Source organism: Caenorhabditis elegans, chromosome IV (genome assembly GCF_000002985.6).
Source record: "Caenorhabditis elegans chromosome IV".
In the NCBI taxonomy this organism is placed as follows: Eukaryota; Metazoa; Nematoda; class Chromadorea; order Rhabditida; family Rhabditidae; genus Caenorhabditis; species Caenorhabditis elegans.
Window position 1 is genome coordinate 4221364 of NC_003282.8, and position 24555 is coordinate 4245918.

The 24555-nt window shown below is 38.8% G+C and overlaps 5 protein-coding genes, 3 long non-coding RNA genes, 3 other non-coding genes and 2 pseudogenes across 13 annotated transcripts; 3 read left to right on the plus strand and 10 right to left on the minus strand.

The window, feature by feature from the left end:
• Positions 1 to 819: 819 nt before the first annotated feature.
• Positions 820 to 1777, minus strand: srbc-72 (annotated as a pseudogene). Its single transcript is given in 4 exon segments — positions 820 to 1068; positions 1116 to 1283; positions 1286 to 1551; positions 1603 to 1777. Coding segments are annotated over 4 exon segments (858 nt in total).
• A 695-nt stretch (positions 1778 to 2472) lies between these two features.
• Positions 2473 to 4588, minus strand: srbc-71 (Serpentine Receptor, class BC (Class B-like)). Its single transcript, NM_001027991.3, has 3 exons — positions 4409 to 4588; positions 2797 to 3254; positions 2473 to 2745 (listed from the first exon to the last, which is right to left on the minus strand). Exons 1-3 carry the CDS (start codon positions 4581 to 4583, stop codon positions 2494 to 2496), a joined length of 885 nt encoding a protein of 294 aa, NP_001023162.1. The 5' UTR covers positions 4584 to 4588; the 3' UTR covers positions 2473 to 2493.
• Positions 4589 to 5494: 906 nt separating this feature from the next.
• Positions 5495 to 6654, minus strand: srbc-70 (Serpentine Receptor, class BC (Class B-like); the record flags this gene model as incomplete). Its single annotated transcript, NM_068115.1, has 3 exons — positions 5495 to 5755; positions 5799 to 6256; positions 6480 to 6654. 3 exons carry the CDS (start codon positions 6652 to 6654, stop codon positions 5495 to 5497), a joined length of 894 nt encoding a protein of 297 aa, NP_500516.1.
• Positions 6655 to 7772: 1118 nt separating this feature from the next.
• zipt-2.2 (Zinc transporter ZIP3) lies at positions 7773 to 14002 on the minus strand. The gene is made up of 7 exons (NM_068116.4): positions 13878 to 14002; positions 10399 to 10496; positions 10227 to 10348; positions 9734 to 9851; positions 9524 to 9660; positions 8875 to 9106; positions 7773 to 8207 (listed from the first exon to the last, which is right to left on the minus strand). Exons 2-7 carry the CDS (start codon positions 10480 to 10482, stop codon positions 7851 to 7853), a joined length of 1050 nt encoding a protein of 349 aa, NP_500517.1. The 5' UTR covers positions 10483 to 10496; positions 13878 to 14002; the 3' UTR covers positions 7773 to 7850.
• A 251-nt stretch (positions 14003 to 14253) lies between these two features.
• Positions 14254 to 15347, plus strand: dpy-13 (Cuticle collagen dpy-13). Its single transcript, NM_068118.7, has 3 exons — positions 14254 to 14348; positions 14407 to 15061; positions 15112 to 15347. The coding sequence occupies exons 1-3, from the start codon at positions 14268 to 14270 to the stop codon at positions 15282 to 15284; spliced, it is 909 nt and encodes a 302-aa protein (NP_500519.1). The 5' UTR covers positions 14254 to 14267; the 3' UTR covers positions 15285 to 15347.
• Positions 15348 to 16809: 1462 nt separating this feature from the next.
• Positions 16810 to 17045, minus strand: linc-26. Its single transcript, NR_101904.1, has 2 exons — positions 17011 to 17045; positions 16810 to 16931 (listed from the first exon to the last, which is right to left on the minus strand). It is a non-coding gene; the product is annotated as a long non-coding RNA linc-26 (long non-coding RNA).
• A 467-nt stretch (positions 17046 to 17512) lies between these two features.
• On the minus strand, positions 17513 to 17533 carry 21ur-13407. Its single transcript, NR_053078.1, has one exon.
• An 863-nt stretch (positions 17534 to 18396) lies between these two features.
• Positions 18397 to 18498, plus strand: F36A4.23. The gene has a single exon (NR_131467.1). It is a non-coding gene; the product is annotated as a small nuclear RNA F36A4.23 (small nuclear RNA).
• On the plus strand, positions 18490 to 19492 carry F36A4.9 (annotated as a pseudogene). Its single transcript has one exon. A coding segment is annotated over exon 1 (1003 nt).
• A 368-nt stretch (positions 19493 to 19860) lies between these two features.
• linc-41 lies at positions 19861 to 20402 on the minus strand. The gene is made up of 2 exons (NR_101905.1): positions 20378 to 20402; positions 19861 to 20331 (listed from the first exon to the last, which is right to left on the minus strand). It is a non-coding gene; the product is annotated as a long non-coding RNA linc-41 (long non-coding RNA).
• A 175-nt stretch (positions 20403 to 20577) lies between these two features.
• On the minus strand, positions 20578 to 20598 carry 21ur-10024. Its single transcript, NR_053079.1, has one exon.
• Positions 20599 to 20722: 124 nt separating this feature from the next.
• On the minus strand, positions 20723 to 21103 carry linc-21. The gene is made up of 3 exons (NR_101906.1): positions 21056 to 21103; positions 20917 to 21008; positions 20723 to 20868 (listed from the first exon to the last, which is right to left on the minus strand). It is a non-coding gene; the product is annotated as a long non-coding RNA linc-21 (long non-coding RNA).
• Positions 21104 to 22181: 1078 nt separating this feature from the next.
• Positions 22182 to 23247, minus strand: col-34 (Cuticle collagen 34). Its single transcript, NM_068119.6, has 3 exons — positions 23144 to 23247; positions 22444 to 23089; positions 22182 to 22395 (listed from the first exon to the last, which is right to left on the minus strand). Exons 1-3 carry the CDS (start codon positions 23222 to 23224, stop codon positions 22223 to 22225), a joined length of 900 nt encoding a protein of 299 aa, NP_500520.1. The 5' UTR covers positions 23225 to 23247; the 3' UTR covers positions 22182 to 22222.
• Between the last annotated feature and the right edge of the window lie 1308 nt (positions 23248 to 24555).

Genomic DNA, 24555 nt, shown 5'->3' on the forward strand with positions numbered 1-24555 from the left:
AAGTCGCCGTTCTTGAACTTTTGAAACTAACTCTTTGCTGTATTATAAGAGAGTGCTCCCTCACCCATCGCACCGCATATGTTTCGTTCCGCTTCCATTGCTGAATGACCAAGACGAAATTCATAAAGAAGAAGCAATCTAACGTCTCGACGTTCAAGTTTGATGATTGTCATCGTGGCAAAGTAGAAATGGATGAAATGAATTTTTTCTGAAAGGGGAAGACCCGACCTTGACACGACCTACGATGAAAAAATTTTAAAACTTTCTAGAAGTTTTGGAAAAATATTTGAAAAAAAGTACAAAAACTTATGGGACAACCTGATAGTTGGGACTGACAAATTTCGGTTGTTCGGTTGTTCTTTTAATCAAAGTTTGGTTGTTCTATTAACCGGACTCCGGAAGTACAGAGTTTAATACGATTTTCAGTTCGTTGCTTGGATAGACTAAAGTTCTATGATCCGCCTCGAGCTATGATTGAAAGATTGAAAAAATTGCATGCAAGACTAATAGAGAAAATACGGTAAGTAAAAAAAAGCTGCATGGGACACTCTGGCTATTTCAGCTTTCGTAAGATTCCAAGCCTCGGATAAGTGATAGCTGGGAGTACGGTAGAGTCGAACATGTCGGAACGAAGTTTCGAGCCGGTGATCATACTTTTGGCGTCCGATACCTTTTTGGACAGTACTGTAGATGAATTCCTTACACTGTAGATGTCATGAGTACAGATTTTATTTATACATAGACTTTCAAAAACGGCTTATTATTAAAAAAAAAAGCAGTACAAAAATAGGAGCTGCAAAGCCGATCAAAGAATATTCATTACATCGATAAAGTTGGCGCGGATCCCTGATTCAAAGCAGGAGTTATGCGCACTAAAAACTCCCTCTTCTCACGAATTAGCATCCGATAAATTATCACAGTGCTGATAAAAAGACCAGAGTTTCTAAAAACGGTAGTTGTTGAGGAAACGGTTTGAGGATCGATAGATGGGAAATGAATGTTGGCGGTGAGCGGTATTAGGTTGGAGAATATCAAAACCGCAGAGTCCATTAGCGCGATTTTTGTTGCCTGAAGTAATTTGGTGGTTTTTTTTTTGCTTTTTGAGGTTCGTATACCTTTGTAAAAACATGGGTATTTTGACTATTGGAGCAGAACTTCCAAAACAAAAGGTTAAAAACTAGAGCTAGAGATACCACAGACATAATCGAATAAACAATCCGCTCATTTGACATCCAATACTCGTAATAGCACAAGTTATAAGAACACTTGAAGTTATCGCATTCCCACAATAGCCAAATACAAGGAATGTATTGTAAGATAAGCGGATTAAGATGAAAATGATAACTATTCGACATGAAGTTTTCTGGTTACTATTGTGATAGTAAACTGGAAAGAGTAAAGCTAAAAGTCGAAGGAATGCAATTGAAAATATTAGTGTAGCACGGACAATCCCGAAAATGATAGTCGCCCAGAGAATGTAGAATATTAAGTTTTTGATAATAAGTGTTTTGTAGAAAGTGATTGTCATTGTGGATATTTTAAGACCTCCAACTGAAAATTGTAATTTTCATTGTTAGAAGGAAACGAAAATCAGTCAGTTACTAGTTAAACCATATCCTGCATCACCTGCACAAATGAGATATACCAATACCAAATCTTTCTTGAAACCGGCTTTTTTCAAATAGAAAATTGAGAACAATAGATGCATGTTTATAAAGAAAATACTTAAACAGAATACAACGACTAAAGAGTTGGTCACCAGAGGTATGTCGAACATGTTCTGACTGACACTAGCCAGACGGGTATCTCATACTTTACTCATACTTTTAATTTCACACCACACTGAGCAAATTAAGCTTGAAACGGAACAAGAAAAAATAAGGTTAATGATCGAATTTGTTCTAACAGCTTGTCTCATTACACGCTTCAAATGTCGTACTATATTTCTTAACTGTTGTAGACACATTATCTGTGACTAGAATTGAGGCATTGTTACACAAGCCTTATTCTCCATAAAAATACAGGAATGCCATGGTCGTAACAAATTCTGAAAATTTATACTCACTGTAACTGGCGGCAAACTGAAAATGTTCTGACGATAATCGTTCTATGTTCAATTCCGAGGTTGTAGTAACCGCTGTCTGATAGGGTGAAATTTCCAGAAACAGTAATAACGACATCTCTGTCGCTTTGCAAAGGAAGTTTGATGTGCAGGCGTCTGGTATACGGTAGCTTTGATGTATGTTGGCGGCTATTCAAACCTTCTGTGGTTCATTTATACAATGTGTTTTATAATAACAATGCACATTAGTAATCACTGACCATAGCAATTTGTTAATGCTACGCAGATCTTAGCTTTCACTATATTACTCACTGCGTCTTTGAATTTCATCACTTTTACCATTTTTTCTCACTGAAAAAATTGAGCAAAATGACGCATATCGAAATTCTCAGAGATCACATTATCCATGCGTAATTATTTATTAAACCCTTTCAAATTGAATGGATAATAGAAGTTGGTCTAACTGAAGGTGTCACTCTTGTTACAATAGTCGCTGATTTCTTATCTCGCATGAATATCCGATAAATTATTACAGTACTTATCATAAGCCCCAAATTTCTGCACACAGTTGTCATGGAGGAAGTGATAAGAAAGTCGATGTTGGATAATTGAGACGACACGAATACAGGTAGAATGTTGGAGAATATTACGACAGCAGAGTCTAGAAGAGCAATTTGTGTGGCCTGAAAGTTTATATTATAATAATGGCTCAGATAATGACAGTATTTAAAAACCTTAGAAAACGTGTGAGCAGATTGATTTTTCGAGCAGCACTTCCAGACAAAAAGTCGGAAAACTAGAACCACTGACAATGTCGATATACAAACATAGACAAGTTTTTCTCGAAACATCCAGAACTCAAAATAACACTGATTGTATGCACATTTTGCATTATCACATTCCAATGGAACATCAAACACATTATTGCAATATCCGAACATCATATATTGATCGAAAAATATTAATAAACACAGGATGGTGGACATGCCGTACAGTGGAATTTTGCTTCGATTGTTGTAATATGAAACAGGGAAGCATATAGCAATCACTCGAAGGAATGCTATGGAGAATATCAGGGTCGTACGGATAACTCCAAATATGTTGCACATTATTATTATAAAGAGCATCATGTTTTTGATCATGAAAAACCGAGAAAAGGTAATCGACAATATGTAGGCTTTATTGAGACCGACTGAAATGAAAAGTTATTAGGTCTCATACTAATCGTATTAAACATTTAGTTTTATTTTCAACAGTTTCAGAACTTATTGAATAGCGCAACCTAATTTTTTGTTAAGTCACATTGTATATGCATCCTTACAATATAGTCAGTTAGTTAGAAAAAGATAAACATTTTACGAAAAGTTTTCCAGTACGTAAGTGCACGAAGAGCCGGAACCTCATAACGGGTAAACACTATATCTCCCATTGTTAATATTTTTTCCAAAAGGGATCAAGAAATTTTTGTTAAAATTTTTTAAATATTGTCAAAAATGCAACAAAAAAGCTGCAGTAGTGGCAACAGCGTTATACAAATGATTTTAAACACTTATAGAGAAACCTTCTAGATTTTAAGGTATGAGTGTTTTATAGAAATAGCCCCCCCATCACTTATGTCACAAATGCAGCACTACTCAAATGCCGGCAACTCCTCAGGACTTTTCGCTCAACAAATGCCAGCCTATACTTCAAGCTGTACAATATTTATGTTCAACCAATACTCGATTATGGATGCGAAATCTATAGTTCCACCTCGGGGGCTCTAATCAAACAACTGGAAAAGCCTCTCCGTTTCTTCACCAGGCTCGTCTTCCAACGCTGCAACATAAAGTATTCTTCATACGAGGATCGTTTGGTCGAAGCCAATTTGAAGTCAGTGCAACATAGGCGGGTCTTGCAGATCCTTCGCACCTACCACAACATCATAACTGGAAACTTCCACTACCCAAATGTGCCATCGTCGGTGAAGAAAGCTGTAACTCCAAGATACCCCTACATGCTCAGATCTGTTGGCGAAACAAACAAAGGATTCCTCAGAGTCAACCTCGCCACCTGGAACCGCCTAGCAAAGCAAATCCCGGAAAAATTAAATCGCTCTATGTTTGCTTCCCGGTTAAATTTTTCCCCCTTAATATTCTCATTCCCCCAACTTGATCTCTCAAACTAGTAATGGTTTATGGGATCATTTTATCATCCACCAATTCTTCCCTGTGATTATTTGTATACGATCTCCCCTTATATGTTTTGCCTTGAAGACGTGAATGAATGATATATATGGCCTGCACTTTTTATACTTTCTAGCAATGGCAAGCTTATCCATGGCCTAAGCTTTGCTGAAAAACTCACGACTGAAACTATAACCAGCATCGCCTGCTAGAATAAGATAAACCAATGTTAAATCTTGCTTGAACGCGATTTTCTTCAAATAGAAAATAGTGAATAGCAATCGCAAGTTGAGAAAACATATGGTCTCACACAGAAATACTACTATCGCAGTGCTCACGACAACTACCAGAGGCATTTAAAAAAAAAAAGAAGCTTTAATTATGAGCAACAATATATAATGACAAAAAACGTGACGTTAATCAGAAAACAAGATAATACAGACGCCTGAAAGTTTGTATTTGGGAACTTTACGCTACCGTGAGCATATAATGAATCATATCGTTATGACGTACTCTGAAAACAAAAAGCAACACACGCGTAAACAGGATGTCGGTGAAGCGTTAAACACGTTAAATAGAAGTAACAGAATTTTGATCAGTCAAATTGAAGGAATTATGTTTTCTCATTGGAGTGTCATTTTTAGAATTTTTGTATGTCTAATTGTACACAAAATTGTGGTTCCGCAGGCATGTAAATAGTTTTTACATCGCCGGTAAACATAGCATACTGATAGTCATAGTCTGCTCAGAGAGTTTTATAAGACATACCGATAATAAATAATGAATTTTTGTCTGATCTGATGTTAACACAATTATTTTCAAGTCTAATTTTTAATTTCTAGTTTTGGCTCCCAAAAAGTTATGAACAACAATTTATGTACATATATTTCAAGTCAAGACTTGAGAAAAACCGCTGAAAACTATGGAAAAAATCCGAGCGGGCTCAATCCATCAAAAACTCAATCCATGGAACACGAAAATCTTTTAATTAACAGAATTTGCAGCGAAAACAAATAACCAACTCAAATCACAGGTTTGCAAGAAAAACCGCAAGTCACTTTCGGCAAATGATGAAAAAATCCGCTTTTTTTTACTCCTCATTGAACTTCTGTGAACCATCTGTAGATTAATTTGAGTCCAGAATTCATTTACAACATCATTCGAAGTAAATTTTTCATATATTATCTCAGTAGAAAGAGACTCTAGATTCAAATTTTTTAACATTCAATTGCTCACACGTGAGAATCAAGGCAACCTGTGAATGTGTTTATTCAACACCATATATCGAAGGAATAATTGAAGTCGGCCTAGCTGAAGGAGTTACCATCAGAACAGACACTAACTTCTTATCTCTCATGAATATTCTATAAATTAACACAGTACTTATCAGAAGTCCCAAATTCCTGCACACAGTGGTCATGGAGGAAGTGATTAAAAAGTCGATGTTGGATAATTGAGACGACACGAATACAGGTAGAATGTTGGAGAATATTACGACAGCAGAGTCTAGAAGAGCAATTTGTGTGGCCTGAAAGTTTGAATTGAAGTGATAAAGATTTAGAACAATATACCTTAGAAAACATGTGATCAGTTCTATTTTTGGTGCAGAACTTCCAGACGAAAAGTCGAATGGCAAGAACTGCTGATAACATTGAAATACAAATATAAACCAGCTTTTCTCGAAACATCCAAAAATCGAAATAACACTGATTATATGCACATTTAGAATTATCACACACTAACGGAACATCAATGACATTATTGCAATATCCAAACATCATATATTGATCGAAAAATATTAATAGACACAGATTGACGGAAATTGCACAGAGTAGAGTTTTATGGCTATTGTTGTGATATGAAATTTGGAAGTATATAGCGATAAATCGAAACAACGCTATGGAGAATATCAGGGTGGTGCGGATTACTCCAAATAGGATGGAAGCAATTAAAAGGAAAAGTATCAAATTTTTTACGATAAGTGCCTTGGAGAACGTGATGGCTAATGTATAGATTTTGAGCAGGCCAACTGAAATATTTTAAAATTATGATTAGTATTATTTCATATTTGAAAGGGCAATTCTCGCAATTTAAATCAACAAAAGCTGTAAAGAAGTTCCAGAAATTTCGCCAAAATCTCATGATTATTGTTATTTAAATATCTAAAAAGCTGGCTTTTTCTGGGGATCTTCTTGGTGATAAGTTGGCACTTTTATGTCAGTCCTTTATTGTTCGCTTTTTATTAAACCCACCACAAAAACTATAACCAGCATCGCCAGCCAGAATAAGATAAACCAATGTTAAATCCGGCTTGAACGCGATTTTCTTTAGATAGAATATAGTGAATAGCAATCTCAAGTTTAGGTAACATATGGTTTCACAAAGAAATACCACTATCAAAGTGCTCACGGTAACTATTAGAGCCATTTTTTACTGGAGATGTGAAGAAAAACAATAACATAGAAAAATCATTCATAAGAGTTTTCTCACGCTAGGCAGATCAAAAAATAATAAATAGGCGTTCTAATCTATTTACAAATTCGATTATATACGCAAGGAATATTGAATTGGAAAATTTTTTTTGCCTGACAATTTCAGATTTTTATCAGGAAGATGCTGGAAAAACTCGGGTAAGAATTTGTACCTCTGAACAGGAAAATTTGTGTTTCATATTTTCAAAGCTCCACCCGTATGTCGATTTACGGAACGCTCTGTTGTTGAAAACCTGAAATATTTTGAAAACTTATTCGTTTTCAATTTTTTTGAGTTAATATTGTAAAAGAAATATTTAACAGAATTTTTCAAGTTTAAAATCCCAAAAACTTGAATAAGTTCCCAGGTTTCCTCGTTGAGGTAAAATTGTCAGAAACGCTCGGAAATTAGTAAAAATGTGCGAATTTTCAGTTTTCCCGCCAATACCTAACGAGACCCAAACTGTTGTAGGCGGAGCATACATCGTGGAGTGAAATTGTACTGTGAATAGCATTTTGATACAATAGAAAACACATTTTAAACTCGAAATTTTAATGAAAATCCGTTTGAAGAACAGTTTTTGTTAAAAACCTCCCAATCGGGTTGTCCGGTGGAGCGCATTTGTATCGAGCAACGTGGATCACGGTAGCACAGAAACTAGATGGATTGGTTCATGATACTCAGTCTGGGAACCTATATTGGCTACTATCTCGAAAGCCATCACAAAATCGATTTTGCGATGCATATAAGAAATGACCGTAATGAAATTATCTATCTTTATTTGTGATGAATTTTTGATTTTGTACTTCCTGGCCAAGTTATGCACGTTTGTTCGGTGGAGCGCGTTTGCACCCATCTAGCAACTGAACCACCGTGGGAGTCAGAATGTCTTATTTTGGTTCGATCTTCAAAAAATGCGTTGAGACGCAGGCATCTCATCTGATTTCGCATGGTTAAGGGCGTTCTAGCGTCACAATTTTTCTGGAAATATATTCCCGCATTTTTTTGTAGATCAAACTGTAATGAGACAACCTGACACCACGTGTCGAGCGAATAAACCACATATCCTCAGAAAAAATGATTTTATAGTTTTATTATACAACTAAATACGTCTTAAAGCATTCGATTTAAATTAGATCAGTAAATCCTAATCAACGACCATGATGGTGATGCTGATGCCCATGCTCCGTACCATTTCCTTCTGCTCCCCCATGAGCATGCTCCCCACCATGCTCATGTCCAAAGAAGACCTGCATGGTTGTGACCAAGGCGAACCCGATTATGATCCATAACAACTGTTTCAAATGGTTAAAGTCGTTGCTCTTCTCGGATGCCATTATCTCGATGAATGTCACGTAGATAAATGTTCCAGCGGCAAGGGATTCGAGGAGCAGGATGGCACAGTCTTTGTAAATGTTGGTTTCCGAGTTTTGGAGGATGGAGCCCATGATGGAGCCGAGTGGGGCCATGAGACTGTAGATGAGGATGGTGGCGAGGACGGTTTTGACCTGGAAATTTTATTTGAAAAGGGACCATACCAGGGAAAAATTTTTTTTAGCTAGTGAACTTGAGTGTACCATCTGTGCCACTGATAGAAGACTCAAGGTTCTCACGAGGGGCAAACAGGCAAATTTGTCGTTTGCCGATAACTCGGTAATTCGGAATTCGCCGAAAAGGAAGTTTTACCCTCACCTGTTTCTCACTAGGTCTTCCATAGGAGGCAGGCGCGGTTTCAGGATCTGACGCCTGTTTCCAACCTCCCCGTCTCATGCCGGATCTCGCCTCATTTCTGCACTATAACGAGAAGTCAAAAGCTTAGTGTTTACCCACATAGTGCGAAAGGTGGGTCTTTCACCGCGTCTGACACTTTTCGGGTTCTGGTCCGCACCAAGGGTGTCAAGTCCCGTGTCCCGTTTGTCCCGTTGTCCCGTTTTTTGGGTGCTTTCACGAGAACGGGACGTCCTGTTGTCCTGTTTTTAAAATTTTCACTGGAACGAGACGTCCCGTTGTCCCGTTTTTGTAATTTTTACGGGACATTGACACCCCTGGTCCGCACAATGCAGAAGGCAGGCGGAGGTCGCCGCAAGGCTTGCGCGGCAGGCATTTTGGCGCCGGCATGGAAGCCTTCGTTCTCATATAACACCTAGAAGGCAATTTTCGCTTAAAACTGCCTACCTTATTCGAATTAGCCATAGAAATCTGCAAGCCAACTGAAAATGCCTCAACACCCTTGTGTAGCAACAGTGAGAAGAACAACGCGTAGATCCTTCCTTTCGAGTCCTGAACTCCGAGGGCAAATCCTTCTAGGAGTGAGTGGAAGGACATTGCGACGGCGAAGGTCAGGGATTTCAGAATGTTCGACTTTTCATCAGAGACTACCCAGGTTGAGGCTTCTTCCATTCGGAGGCTGAAAAGAGGTAGTGTTGTTGGAGAACCTTTTACGTGAAGAAAAGTAGGTACACAGGCATTGAAAGACGCCTACTTACCTGGTGTCAGTTACCCGTGTCATTTTGACCTTAACACTTTGAGGAACCTTCGAGAAAATAATCAGTACCTGGCTTTTCCGCTATGCGCCTTTAAAAAAGTACGGTACTGTCTAATTTTGCACACTTTTTAAATGAAATGTCTGAAATTTTGAAAATCAGAAAAAAAAGTCAGAAAACAGTGCTCAACGGACAGTTACTCATGTTTTGCAGAACCCCAATGATATTATGATTTTATTTTTTGTGCCAAGGTCTCGATGGGTCCTACAGCTCAAAGTAGGACCCCACCCACAAAATGGCATCCTCACGTCTCCCCTTATATCACTCCCGCGGTGACTCACTTTGTAATATTGACACTTCCTTTTCTTTCCTTGGGCATCCCCGGGCTGAGTCTCCCGTCTGACGTCGTGGTGATTTTGTTGCCCTTATTCAACGAATGCGAGTGCCCGTGACCAGGTTGTTGACCATTCCCGAAAACCTGAATTTCGCGGTTTTTATGTGGGAGGTTGAAGATGTGGAAAATTGAAACAAGAATTTAAAAAAAAACTCACAAAAGTGGTGAACTCCTCGATAAAGTAGATGAAGAAGAATCCGCAGCAGGTTACGAATTGGGGGTATGCGAAGTGCCAGTTAAGATCGTAGGTCTCCATGAGCTCTTCGTATCCTTCGCTGGAAAAAAAAGTTGTTTTTAATACTCACAATAAAAAAAATGAACAACTTAATAAAAAATTTCAGAAAAAAAATGTTTTTTCTGATTTTTTGTCGTTTTCCCATTTTTCATGATTTTTAGGAAATTATCTTTTTTATCCCGCCACCTCCCCCTCTCCAGCCTGTCTAAGCTTAAGCTTAAGCCTAAGCCTAAGACTAAGCCTACTCCTAAGCCCAAGCCTAATGGAAAATGCCTTGGCAGTTTTTAATTTTTAGAATCTAATTTTATCGTACCTCGATTCGGTTCCTACCCCTTCAAAATCCACAACTTCATAGACTACATAAACTACAAAGACTACAAAATATAATAGGCTCTTTATATAGTAAATGACTTACTTAATATGAGGAATGATATCCAAGAAGCACGTGGCAAGGAACACACCGCCGGCAAAGCAAGTCAAATAGGACAGGTACCCCTGCTCACTTTCGTTCTGACTTCGTTTCATCACCCGCACAATCTGAAATAAAATTTTATGAGGCTCCTCTGATCCAACTACTGGAAACTCACAAAAAGGGGAACAATTCCAATTGCAGCTGTTACTACAAACATTGCAAATGCAAGGATGTACTGTAGTACTGTAGCTGTTACCATTGTATGGAGTGTCTCTGAAATTGAAATGTTTAAGATAAAGAGGGGATACTTGCATTAGGCGGTATGTAAATAAAAACTCTATTGAATATTATTAACAACTGAGGGCAATTCGGTTAGGTTATGGATTTTGGCAGTTTTATGAAGTACAATATAGTTTACATTCTTACCCATTAAGGGTTCAGAATAGAAGTTTAATCATTGCCAGCAACCCTATATGGCTTTGTTATATAACATTCCAAATTGTCATAGTATTTACTGAAAACCAACATTTCCCTGACGAACACCTTTGCTAGTTTCGGCGAATCATTGTAGAAAGCAGAATTTTATCAGCCGTTTCGCATTTCGAAATATATTCACGCAGGGACTGAACTGTTTCAACACGAATATTTTCAATTAAAAAAATGTGAGACACTCAGAAAAGTAAAGCAAATCCATATTAATTTCAAATACATATGTTTTGGGCTTTTCTTCCTAATATAAAATCACCGAAAATGGAAATGTTCAAAATCGACCTAAACTCAGTCACAAATATAAAGCAAAAATTGAGGTGGAAATCAAAAATTTTGAAATTTAAAAAAATGTTCACAGATAAACTCCGTCAGTGCAGTCGATTATTTAGAAGTTAAGTTTAATTTTTTACAAAGAAATTCAGATAAAACAACAAAGAAACTAGAGAAAACAAGAGAAAAAAAAATTCCAACAGATAGGAACCATGCCAATACGTTTGTTTTCGTCATTGAAGGTTGCTGGAGAACACGAGAGAGAGATACGTGTTTTGACCTCAAAATAAAATGATGGTGGGAAGGGAGGAACTTTCTGAGGGATTAGTAACTTGTTTAATAGGTACGGTAGGGAATCGTAGTTTGGTGGAAAAGTCAAATGAACAAATCAAAAGTTCAGGGGATGAGAAGTTAATTGACCTTTTTTTCGGAAGGAACTTGCCATGGAAGTGATCTTTGAGAAAATTGTGAAAATTGAGGTTTTTGAAAGTTTTTGTAAACCAAGTTTCGGTGAATCAGGGTTTGGTCTTTTTAAAAATAGGCATTCAGACTAAAACTGAGGCAATTTTTTCAGAACTTTCTACTAGGAAGCATAACTTATACTTTTTCTATGTCCTTTCAAATACCGAAGTACAGTAATCTCGAGCATATTTTTAACAGTCTCCAAATTTTATCTTGATTCCGATATCTACATGTAAAAAAATCAACCGCTAAACGATGCGCGCTTTTTGTGTAGAATAACGGGAGGCATACCAGGGATACCAGGGGTGGGAGGCAATTGTCGTTCGGCAAATTGATTTGTCGACAAATTCGGCAAATCGGCAAACTGCCGGTAGTTCTTATTTTCGGCAAATTGCCGACTTGCCGTTTACCGGATATCAGATTTGCCGGAAATGTTTAGAGGGATTTTTATAAGACGGAAACACTTAAAACTGTGTCTTTTTGAATTTTTCCGTTTTTTCTACATAGTTTCATAGACTCTGCTTACTTTTCAAAATAAATGTAGGAACATTCATAGAATGCGTTTAATTTTGCCATTTAAAATTGAAATCCTGAAAGTCTGAAATTTCCAAAAAATATAAGTGCTAAACCACCATTTGCCGAAAATTTTTGGCAAATTCGGCAAATCGGCGATTTGTCGGTACTTTGCTACTTTTTTCTCTAGTTTTTGCAGTTTTCTCTAGTTTTTGCAGCATTAGCACATTTCAAAAGAGCTTGCTTTTTTTTAAAAATATTACTCAAAAGTAGACAGTGACAAATAAAATTAGAAAAACAGTTATTGGAACTAATTTGTAACTACCGTATTTGTGAATAGCTCGAAAATTTTCTACAAAAAATGTTCAAAAAATGTCAAACTAGCAAGGAAAGGAAGTCAATCTAGTCCCGGACTTTAAATTAAAAAATTAAAAATTAAAAATAAAACGTCTCAATTTAAAGTCCGGGACTAGATTGGCTTCCTTTCCTTGTAAGATAGAACAAATGCGAGTGATCAAATCAAGAAACCTAGTCGTAAACCTCGAAAAGTAGCTATTAAACCAAAACGAGAGAGGTCAGTTATTTCCTTCTCTTCTACATACAACAAAGTAGGACTAACCAGACATTCCCGTGAAAGATATTTAAATGGAAGTCTCTAAGAGCATCAAACCAAGGATAAGTAGGTCTAATTGTAGGCGAGGAGGTACCAAAGATTGAATCTCTTTTTTGAGACAAAAAACTAAAGAAGGATTAGAGGGTAACAAGTGTCTAGTGAAAAAATGTTATGTGAAGAATAGTGTTTTAAAAAATTCATTTTTAAAGAAACTGTCGTTTTTTGTAGAAATTGAAGTAACGATGAAAACAGACTGAAAAAAAAAATAAAATGAATCTTTCGGTGTAATGGACCGTAAATTCAAAGTTGATTGAATTAAACTTCTATTCTACAAAGAGAAATAACGTTTGATCGCCGCCTGAAAAAAAACTGTTCAACTGCAAATTTGACAACAAAAATGGCTCTGAAATCAAGTTTATTACCAGGTCTGTGTGTTAACGTTTTTTGGCCAACGGCGACTTGGCACTATTTGAGGTATTTTTCAAGCTATTCATCAAAAACAAATATTATTTTCAGATAGAACACCCCATTTCCTACATTTGATATTGATTTCAGATTTAAAAAAAAGTTGGATTGTAATGTTGAAATAAGCCATCATTTACTGAAAACATCCGCACATCCCTTTATTACTTGGCGCATTTCTCGTGCCTTTACTCACTTTGCGATCAGAAAAGTTCTTGACATTTCTTTTTGATCTCTGATGTATAAACTTTGTAAATTTTTATACAAGTTTGATCTAAGGTCACATTTTAGTAACGAAGGGCCTTTAATTCCCTGTTGACTACAAACTTTTCCAATTTCATCCTAATGTAATCCTGGGTCGATCAACGAAACAAGACTGTTGTACCTGAAATTTGAAATTTGGTTTTATTATAGTTTCAAACAAATTTCGGGAGCAGTTTGGGAAGGTTTCAAAGGAAAACGCTTTCTAAAAATATTTTAAAACCATGCCAAATCATTTTCAGTGATTTTATTGATTATTTTAACGGTTCCAGACAGCATTTTCTGTATCATAAGGTCTATTCACTCTTAGTCACAGAAAACACCAAAAATACTTGAATTTGCTTTTGAAGATCAAAACATGATTAACTGAAGCAGTATTATCATTCTGCCGTGTTTTAAAAACTGTCGAAAAAAATTGTTTTAAAAATGAATGAAAACTTTCGAGGTCAAAAAATCTCAAATTTTTTGAAAACGTATGCAAAGTATTATGAACAGAACCCAAAAGACCCGGAAAAATTTTGGAAATGGAAAAAAGCCAGTTAAAAATTATCCGAAATTTTTTACTAATGAATTTTTCAATTTACCTTTTTATTTTCCACAGAATAATTTTTATCCGAATCTGCCAATTTTGAGCACTTCTGTCCTACAAGCCTATAAATTTGGATCTAAACCAATATTTTTCCGATTTGACACGCCACGAACTAAATGAATTATAATTCTCTGCCCACCTCACACCGAAACATTCCATATATCTGTTCTCAGAGGCAGGGGCGACGCACCCCCACCTCACCCGCAGAAAACTTGCAAAGGCAACCTTGTCAACGGACGAAAGCCGACCCGCGCGGAGAGAGACCGTATCCCGGGCGGAGACCACAGGTAGAAGCCCGTTCGGATCGGATAAGCGAGCAGGGAGGGGCTGTTACAATGCTATATAAAGCGAGAAGCTTGATGCAGAACGATAGGTGTGCTTAGCCATGGACATTGACACTAAAATCAAGGCCTACCGCTTCGTTGCCTACTCGGCAGTCGTCTTCTCCGTTATCGCCGTGCTTTCGGTAGGTTTCTTTTAAAAATAGATTTCTAGATAATGATCCTTACTTTCAAATTTTCCAGGTTTGCATTACTCTTCCAATCGTCTACAACTATGTGCATACCGTCCGCCGTCAGCTTCATAACGAAGCCCTTACCTGCAAGGGATCCATGAAGGACGTCTGGGCTGATGTCCACCATCTCCGTGTCGATGCCGCCTCCAACCGTACCGCCCGTGCCGTTCGTTACGGACGTGACGACGCCGCTGCTGGAAACGGACCAAACTTCGATTCCGGATGCGAGGGATGCTGCCAGCCAGGGCCACAAGGAGCGCCAGGAGCACCAGGAAAGCCAGGACGTCCAGGAAAGCCAGGAGCACCAGGATTCCCAGGAAACCCAGGAAAGGCCCCACAGAAGCCTTGCGAGGAGATCACCCCACCACCATGCAAGCCATGCCCACAAGGACCACCAGGAGCCCCAGGACTTCCAGGAGACCAGGGAGACAAGGGAGAGGCCGGACAACCAGGACAGCCAGGATCTGACGCCGCTCCAGGAGAGCAAGGACCAAAGGGACCAAACGGAGCACCAGGAAAGCCAGGAGCACCAGGAGCACCAGGAGACGAGGGACTTCCAGCTGTCTGCGAGCCAGTCCAAAAGGGAGAGCCAGGATCCACCGGAGAGCCAGGACCAGTCGGACCACCAGGACCATCCGGACAACCAGGAAACGACGGAACCCCAGGTAATCATTTCATAGTTTTTCAATCCATATCTAATCACCACATCTTTCAGGACAACCTGGACCAAAGGGACCACCAGGACCAGACGGCAAGCCAGGAGCCGACGGAAACCCAGGACAGCCAGGACCAGTCGGACCACCAGGAACCCCAGGAGAGCGTGGAATCTGTCCAAAGTACTGCGCCATCGATGGAGGAATCTTCTTCGAGGACGGAACTCGCCGCTAAGCGGATCGCCTTTAATTTATTCTTTGCCTTATGCGTTGCTCAAAATAAAACATTATTTCATCCAAAATAATTTTTTGAGGTTTTAGATGAATTTGATAGTTTAGCTTGTCACTTTCTCCTGTGCGAAGAAACTTGCTAAGCAGGTAAGCAGCATCCTTATCAAGTTTCGACCTTATCTCTCAGTAGTCGCATACGTCGTATCCCTCATCTGCTTTGTTTTAGCCACTTCAAGGGAATTCAGATCACTTTTTCTCATGTGTTTTCAAATTTACTTTTGTGGAGTGACCTTAATTGACCCTCTCGTCATAAGTGGACGGTGGGTAGTTACTTAACAAATTTCGAGTACAGGATAGTGTCAATGGCATGAGACATGTAGTAGCCAAGCAATTATGGCGAATAAGTTTCAAAAACCAACATTCTGTCAAATACAAAGACCTGCAACATTAGAGAATTCATTAAATACATCTTCGAGGAAATCAAATTTTCCCGTAGACGATCCCGTAGACCTACTTGTACAATATGTTCTAGATATACACTCCGAACTTAAAATATCTCGAACATTTGTGTTGAATATTTATTTTAATTCTAGGTTTTTCAAATTCCGCACGATTTTTGCCATACTACTGCCCAATAGTTTACATTTATTGGGCCTGGATCTGTAAGGCACTTTTGGGAGCTCCCTTTCTTTTCCTTCAAATTACCCATACAGATCTATAAATCACAATTTAATACAAGATTTTATTCAAGTTAAAAACATAAAAGGGGCTTTGCGGTGGTCCCCATTTCACCAGAGAACTATAAAAAATATAAATTTAACATCAAATGTTGCAATTGATTCCCTCTCAAAGCTGCTTGAAGAACCCTGATTCTGTCAAGCCTATGAAGATTTAAAAAAAATTGGGAAGACCCTTAGTTCCAAACAAGTGTCGTTGACCCAGTAGGCGATATTCTGAAAAGTCATAAAATGGGGTTGCTAAAAAATTGGTCGCTAACTTACATTTAGCTAGGAATGTTAATTGGAATAACTCATAATTTACAGTAAAATTATCAAAAAATAGCAAAAATCAATAGAGGACCGCTACACAGGCATCCAACAGTACGAGTTCTGCGTTTTTGAATTATAGAATCAAGCATGCTCCGCGTTTGCTGTACTATTTCTCGCAGAGCAGTTTTTTTTCTCACACTTTATTATTCTGTACTGCCCCTCCACGCTATAATTTTTTGCATAGAGGGCCATAAAGGAAAACGGTACGGTAAAAATAATGGGTCCTTTTTACCGTTGTGTAGATTGTTTCTAACGGGATGCAAATTTTCACTAAAACTCTGGAAAACTGATGGAATTCTACGGGCAGCCGGCAATTTTAGATATTTGAAGAATCCTTCTTGATCAGTGCCAAGCTTTCCCATGGACCAAAGATGTGGATCCAAGATCAAATGCACAGGATCTGAACTCCTTTGTTCCAAAAACAAGGATTTCTTTTCTATAGTTTGACCTAAATATTATAGTAGAACATATACATTTGATGATTTCATGAATAATTTATTGTTAAAAAATAATACATGTGTTAAAAAATAATTCTAAAAAATTAATTGGAGCGTCCTTGGCGGATATGGCGGATTGGAAGGTCATAAGTAACTCGAACTAACCTGTAAATATAATTAATTTAGAAGTAATCATTTTGAAATGTTTCTAAATTTTTGTAAACGTAATCAATGATTTACTTACAAAATTTTTCGAAATATTAGTAGAAATATAAAAAACCAGTAAAATTCAAAAGAGGCCAGCCACACATGCATCTTACAATACGAATGATGCGTTTTTTGTCGCCTCGGAGAAGGAATCAAGCAGGCTCCGCGTTTTCTGTACTATTTCTCCCAGAGCCGTTTATTTTGCATAGGGGGTGGGTCATAAACGGAGACGTTTTGGTATAAAATTTGCCCCTTCTTCCACCGTTGAAAAAATTGGAAAATGAACCGGGACAGGAAAGGGGATTTCAGGATAATGGTTCAATTATCGATGCTACTGTCATATCTGAGTAGTGGATTTGAGCAAGGTTTCCAAATTTTGAGTACAAGCGTCTAGTGCATGTGTCAAAAAAGTCGGGCAAAAATTAGTTTTAATCAATAAGGTTTAAAGATCAGAAATTTTTGTCTGACCTAATGGGCCAAACATGGCGAGCCCCGGTCTAGTAAACATTGTTGATAGTTGGATCTTCTTTGCGTTTCTATCTTTGTGTTCCCAAAACTGATTCGGAAGTAAGATTCTGATTTTATAACAATTTATAGTGTAACAGAAATTTTATTTGCATAAAAAACAAAACAAAAAACATAGATAAATATTGGGCTAAACTGAGTAACATTGTCTTTTGTGACTGGTGTGTTTGGAGTTTTGGGGCCCATTGACTATGGCATTTGGCTCCAACTCAAATCTGTACAGGAACTTCTCGTTGTTGTTGACCGGGTAGCCCTTGATGTAACCTGTGAATATCGGAAAATTACTTTTCATGTGGAAAAAGTTGTAATTACCTTTTGAACTCAATTGAGTAATTTATCAATTCCCAAAAGTCCCAATCACAATGTACATGGCTGCCTGAAAAGTCAGATAATAAGGTTGTAGCATGAATTGATAATTTATTACTTACATTAGCAAAGCTAGTTCATTTGAACAATTTAAGAAGTATTATATAAAAACAGCAAAAATCAATAGAGGACCGCCACACAGGCATCCATCAACAGTATGAATGATGCATATTGTGCCGCTTCAAATATGGAATCCTGCAGGCTATGCTTTCTCTGTACTATTTCTTTTCTTCCTGAGCCGTTATTTCTCACATTTGATTATTCTGTGCCGCTCTCCGCGCTATCATATTATTTTTCAAAGAGGGTCGTAAGGGAACCAGAACTGTAGAAAAGTGTGTCCCTTCCTCTGCCGATAAATTTCTCCAGGGAAGCAAATTTTCACTAAAACTGTGGAAAACTGATGAGATTAACAGGGCGGAAAAATAATTTTATATCCACAGCAGTTCTATTTTGTATCTGCAGTAGCTTTTTAAAGGATTATATTCATTTCAACCATTTCATATCAGAACAATACATAACATTTATTAAATAATTTCTTCCGAGAACATATACTAAAATTGGAACAATATAGAGAAGATTAGCATGGCCCCTGCGCAAGGATGACACGCAAATTCGTGAAGCGTTCCAAATTTTTTCTGATTCTTCATACAAAAACACATCTGGTGTGCTTCAAGGCACCGTTACTGGCCCTTTCCTGTTCTTAATTTATATAAATGACATTCTTGAACAGTTTCCACTTGATGTTCATGTTATGGCATTTGCCGTTGACCTGAAACTTTTTAGCAGTAACTGTGAAAGCCTTAAATCTTCGATCTCAATAATTGAAGCGTGGTGTACGAAGTGGCAACTCAAATTAGCAGAAAGTAAAACTAATGTTCTCCATATAGGTAAGAAAAACCCTAAATGTAAATACTATATACTCCGCAAATCGCTTCTCCTGGAGCGCGGACGGGGCGCGACGAGATTACGGGTTCGCGCTCCAGTCACACGTTTTTTCGCGCTCCTTCCGCGCCTCGTTGGCGCTCTGATCGCGTCCCATAAAATTTCGTAAGAATTTTTCAAATTCGGAATGCGCGCGGAGCAAACGCGATTGGAGCGCGGACGTGGCGCGTAAGGAGCGCGAAAAAAAGGGTGACTGGAGCGCGAACCCGTGATCTAGTCGCGCCCCGTCCGCGCTCCAGGACGAGAGATTTGCCGAGTAGTACATATGTCAACGGCCAAAAGATTCATTCCTGTTCTAAAGCTCGTGATCTTGGTATATGGATTGACGATCGATTGACTTATGACAAACATATTATCAAAGTTAACGCTGCAATGTTCAAATGTCGACAAATTCTTAAAAACTTCCAATCTCTGAATATGCCTTTTTACTTCAAACTCTTCAACATTTACATCCGACCCATTCTTGAATATGGATGTGAAATATATCATCCCAAATCGTCATCACTCACAGCCAAATTAGAGCAATCTTTAAGTTTCTACTCTAGGCACGTTTTTAAGAGATGCAAAATTTCTTACGATTCGTATGATCATCGCCTGATGCAAGCTGACCAACGCTCTCTGGAACACAGACGGATTCCCCTTATATTAAAAACATTCCACAACATAATAACCGGTAAATATAACAAATAACATCATCTTCTTACACACACATCTTACAATTTGGAATAAAATATCAAAACTTTTTACTGCGCCAGTGTCAGGCAATACGTTCTTCAAACGCATTTCCTGCCTCCCTCTCAAAGAATATGTATAATGTTATATTCTCCTCTTCCTCCTCTACTTTGATCTTATTGTGATTGTAATTTAATTTTTCTAGTCTCCATTTGACCACGGACTAGCTCCCAATTGGTCATCTTATTATTTACTTTCTTTTTTATTTTTAAATGTCCAATTTGAAGGTCTACACCTATATTGCAAAGTTAGTGAATAAATTATTATTATTATTAAATAATTCCTCTGAAACCGATAAAACAATAAAGAATAAACATACTTTGCAACATTCGAATTTTATTGAGCATGAAAATGTGCAATAAGTTTTACACCGATTTGACACTCCGGAAGACAAAAAGAATCAAGAGAGTATACAACTTAAAGTTTATGAATTCCACATGGATTCGAATTCTGTTTTCTGAGTGGAGGAACTGTACGTCTCGTAAATGTCGTTCGTTGTCGGTACTGTAGAAGAGGCAGGCCGGGTCGTAATAGAAGCCTCCACAGTGCCATCCATTGCATCCATTTTCGGAATAGACCGCAAAAACTTTGTGATTGAATCCTTGCAATGGAGACTTGTTGTTTTCTTATATGATTATACTTTAGGTTAGTGCATTGGCAGTTTACTTCTATGGCGAGTCCGGTGAATCTACTAAGGTACTTCGTTACTGATGTTCTGAGTTCTTTTCTTGCAGCTGTCAGCACGTCGTTTTTATTGTCAGGTCTTTTGTTTCCATTTTAGCGTAGGTAAAACCTGAAAAACTTATCAGTGTGCTCCTTGTACAGTATTACCAACAAACCTTTTAAATTAAGACTATAGTCATAATTACCAAACATCAGTAAAAATCTATAGAGGACAGCCACACAGGCATCCAACAATACGAATGATTCATTTTCCGTCGCATCGAAGAAGGAAACACGCAGGCTCCGCGTTTGCTGTGCTATTTCGTACAGAGCCGTTTTTCTCACAGTTAATGTTTTGGTTTTTTCACCATTTTTCCATAGTTCCTGTCGCACTAAATTTTCCTTGTGTTGTTTTAGGGTTTAAAAAATTTCTATGAAACACTGAAAAATTTTGGAAATAAGTATGCATCTCGCTAAGATTTTAGCCTAATTGTGCGTTTAGCAAGAATGAAAAAAGCAATAAAAGCAACAATAATTTATTAAAAACATTAAAAAAAAACATATTTTAAAAATTAGCCTGGCTGGGTCGCTATGTAAAAACCTGTAATTGCGCCAAGTTGCAATCTCAATTCGACCAAATCCGTTTCGTCGAGGTTCTCTTGTTTGTCTAAAATTTCAATAGCCTTATTGAGTCATTGTCAGTCATTTCACATACCTTGAAAATCATCCAGTCACTGAATTCTGGATCACCATATCACGAAAATTTCTTATGAAGACATCGGTTTTATGTCGAACTTTGGATCGCACCTAAAATTCCAACTCAGAGCCTTATCGGATATTATCAGTTAACTTACATAATGAAAATTAGTAAATAAATGGTTTATTTAAATAAAAAATAGAGAAAAATCAATAGAGGACAGCCACACAAGCATCCAACAATAGGAATGAATCGTTTCCCATCTTCCCATCAGAGATGTTCTGTACCCTCTCTATCTTTCTACACTATTTTTTATTTTTAATCATCAAGCACCGTAGCCCTCTGTGTCACCATTGTTGTGCTTTTTGTACCTGTGTACTCTGTGTACTTTTAAAAGTTTTTTTCAGACTTTAGAATCCGTGAAAACTCACTGAAACTCGGGAGTTCACCAGAATTCCCCTGAACCCAAGCCGGCCAGTTTTTGGGTGATTTTGAAGAGATATAATCAATTTTTTTGACGCCAGGTTTCTCGGCAGTACATTGCCCAATACTCAACATGTTTTTAATATTTCAGGGAGCATGTACAGATCCAGATCGAACGGGACAGTTTCCAAGGGAACACCATATGCAACTGGAGAGTTCTAAGCTTTTTAGAGACCCTAGGGATTTACTTTGTCCAGTAAACTTTTACAGAGCCTGCAAAGCCGGTGTAAGCCGAAAGTTTCAAAAAATCATAAAATTACGACTAGTCGACTAATAAAGCAACTAATTTTATTCAAACATCCAAGAAGAACCTTCTAGCATCCCTGGTACATAAAAATTACAGAAACTAGGCAATTTTTCTTACCCCCCCCCCCCCCCCCCAACCACTCAACAACCGTACAAACTACCAAGTTCATGCAATAATCTGTCACCAAGTTACACTTCAACATCAATCGCGTCTTTTTTTTCGTTCTTCTCTCCTCTCAAACTTTCTCCCTTGCTAGTTTCATACCCGGAATAATTGCGCAGCAATCCGGTTTCGACGCAAGACGGATGATGACACCGTCTCCGTATAAATGTCCAAATCGGGCTTTTGATGGCAGGCAAGGGAGTGCTTTTAGAAAACACTTGAAATTCCAAAGAGGCATACTTTTTGGTCAGGAGAGAAGAAGCTTAAGTGAATCTGTTTAGCTGGACATTATTGGATTTTTAGCTTTCAGAGCTTAAAAGCTATAGACTCTGGGCTTTAACAGCGAAATTTTTAGACCTGAACGATCCCAGTTGTAAGTTATAGAAGAGTTTTTGCTAATGAATAAGTTTATTTTTAGACACAAAACACTTTTTAACGACGAGTTCCGTCTTCGAAGAAGACTCCTCCGTCGATAGCACAGTATTTTGGACAGATTCCACGCTCTCCTGGGGATCCTGGTGGTCCGGCTGGTCCTGGTGCTCCAGGGTTTCCATCGGCTCCTGGCTGACCATCTGGTCCATTTGGTCCCTTTGGTCCGGGTTGTCCTGAAAGACAAGTTTTAAAAATAGGTCACCTATAACATCTTTTCTTACCTGGTGATCCGTCGGCTCCTGGTTGTCCTGGGGATCCTGGTGGTCCTTGCGGTCCGGCCTCTCCTGGTGGTCCTGGCTCTCCTGGGATGAGTGGTTCGCTTTGTGCGGGCACTCCTGGCTCTCCTGGTGTTCCAGGTGCTCCTGGAGCTCCAGGTGGTCCTGGTGGTCCCTTTGGTCCCGGCTCTCCTGGTGCAGCGTCTTGTCCCGGAAGTCCTGGTGATCCTGGCTCTCCAGAATCTCCTGGTGGCCCAGGTGGTCCTGGTGGTCCTGGTGGTCCTTGTGGGCACGGCTTGCATGGTGGTGGGGTAATCGGCTCGCATGGCTGCTGTGGTGGGCGTCCCGGGTTTCCAGGAAGTCCCGGTGCTCCAGGCTTACCTGGGCGTCCAGGCTTTCCAGGCGTTCCAGCTGGACCTGGTGGTCCTGGAAGACAGCAAGACTCGCAGGATCCGGACTGAGCACCACCTCCGGTAACGGCGGCATCATTGTAAGCTTGACGGGCGGTACGGTTGCTGTTTGGAAGAGATTTCAAAGCATGAACTTCATTCCAAATGTCCTTGGCGGAACCCTTGCAGAATGTGATCTCGTTGTGCATGGTTCTCTTGACATGGTGCACGTAGTTGTAGACCATTGGTAGGGTCACACATACCTAGAACCATGGGGATTTAGGGAAATTTTTTGAAAAATTCAAGAAAAAACTCACCGAAATCACGGCAACCACCGAAAAAGCGACTGCCGAGTAGGCAACGAAACGATACGCCTTGATGCGTGTCTCCAAATCCATTGTATGCAGTGGTGGTTTGGTGTGAAGTGTTCTGTCGTCTCGCCTATTTATAGTACCTACTACACGCCTCCCGCCCACTTGCTTCGAAACTTTCTTCGTTGCTGTCGCTCCCCCCTCCGACGACAGTTGTATATTCAATGAGATGAGGCATTGGAATTGGGCAATTTAGCCGGAGAAAACTGCGGTGGTGATTAGAGAAAGATGAGATTGTACTTCTCGGATGCTTCTTACCAGAGACAGGTTCCCCTTCTTGTTTGATTATCATAAATCCATGGGAAGCGGTATAGATTATCGGCGACGTTATTTGAAGTTTCGTCGATTCTACTGCGGGAAGCCAATTGAAATAAAGATGATGTAACGGATGTACTTTACATGTCTTGTGATCTTGGCTCTCCAGAATCAGAATCTTCTGGTGTTGCAGGTTCTCCTGGAGCTTCTGATGATGCTAGTGGTCTTGGCTCGATCTCCTTGTGATTCTGGAGGTCGTTATGAACGAGGTTTTGCCAGGAAGTCGCTCCGGGCGTTCCCGCTGGTCCAGTTGGGCCTGGAAGACAGCAAGACTCGTAGGTTCAGAATTGAGCAGCGCCTGGAGTTAGAATTGCATAAACTGCATGAGCAGAACGCCCCGGGTTTCTCTCAAAAAGTAGAATTCTCAGAAAAAACTCTGAATTTCCAAATATTTGGTGGTTCTGTCCCAACTAGCCTCCCGAACTTCCAGTTGCCTTTCCAGATCAGTCTGACAAAATCTAGAACATGTTCAGCGACTCAATCTGAGCACTCTTTCCGGAAAATCTGCTCACCTATCAATAACAGAGCATATGAAGCTGAATTATAAACATTTTTAGAAGTGTGCTCCAAAGTCCAATGGAAGAGAAAACTCACTTCCCAGCTTCCAGACAGAGTTTGTAAAATTTTTCAGAAAATAAAAAAAAAACCAGCTTCCTCTGACATAACCAAAACCAGTACTTCTACCTGTCACAATCTTCTTCAAAAAAAAGTGAACATGAAAAGTCCAATCCTTCAAACATTCCATTGCGACGTGTCTCCCTCCTGCTGTGTGCAGGCTAGTTTCCATTCGCATGCAAATTTGTCCTTGTTCTCTCTGTTTTGAAGTCATTCGAATAATATATATATCATTCATTCACGTCTTCAAGGCAAAACATATAAGAGGAAAGCAAATAATGATTAATGAATTACCAGAACCAAAAATGTTGGGAGAATATTTGGTAAACAAGCTGGTTTAGGCATTTTGTCAAGAGGAGGGAAGGTATGAATAGGCAGATTATCTCTTCATTTCCCTTGTTAAAGTGGTTTGGAACGTGATGTTCTGA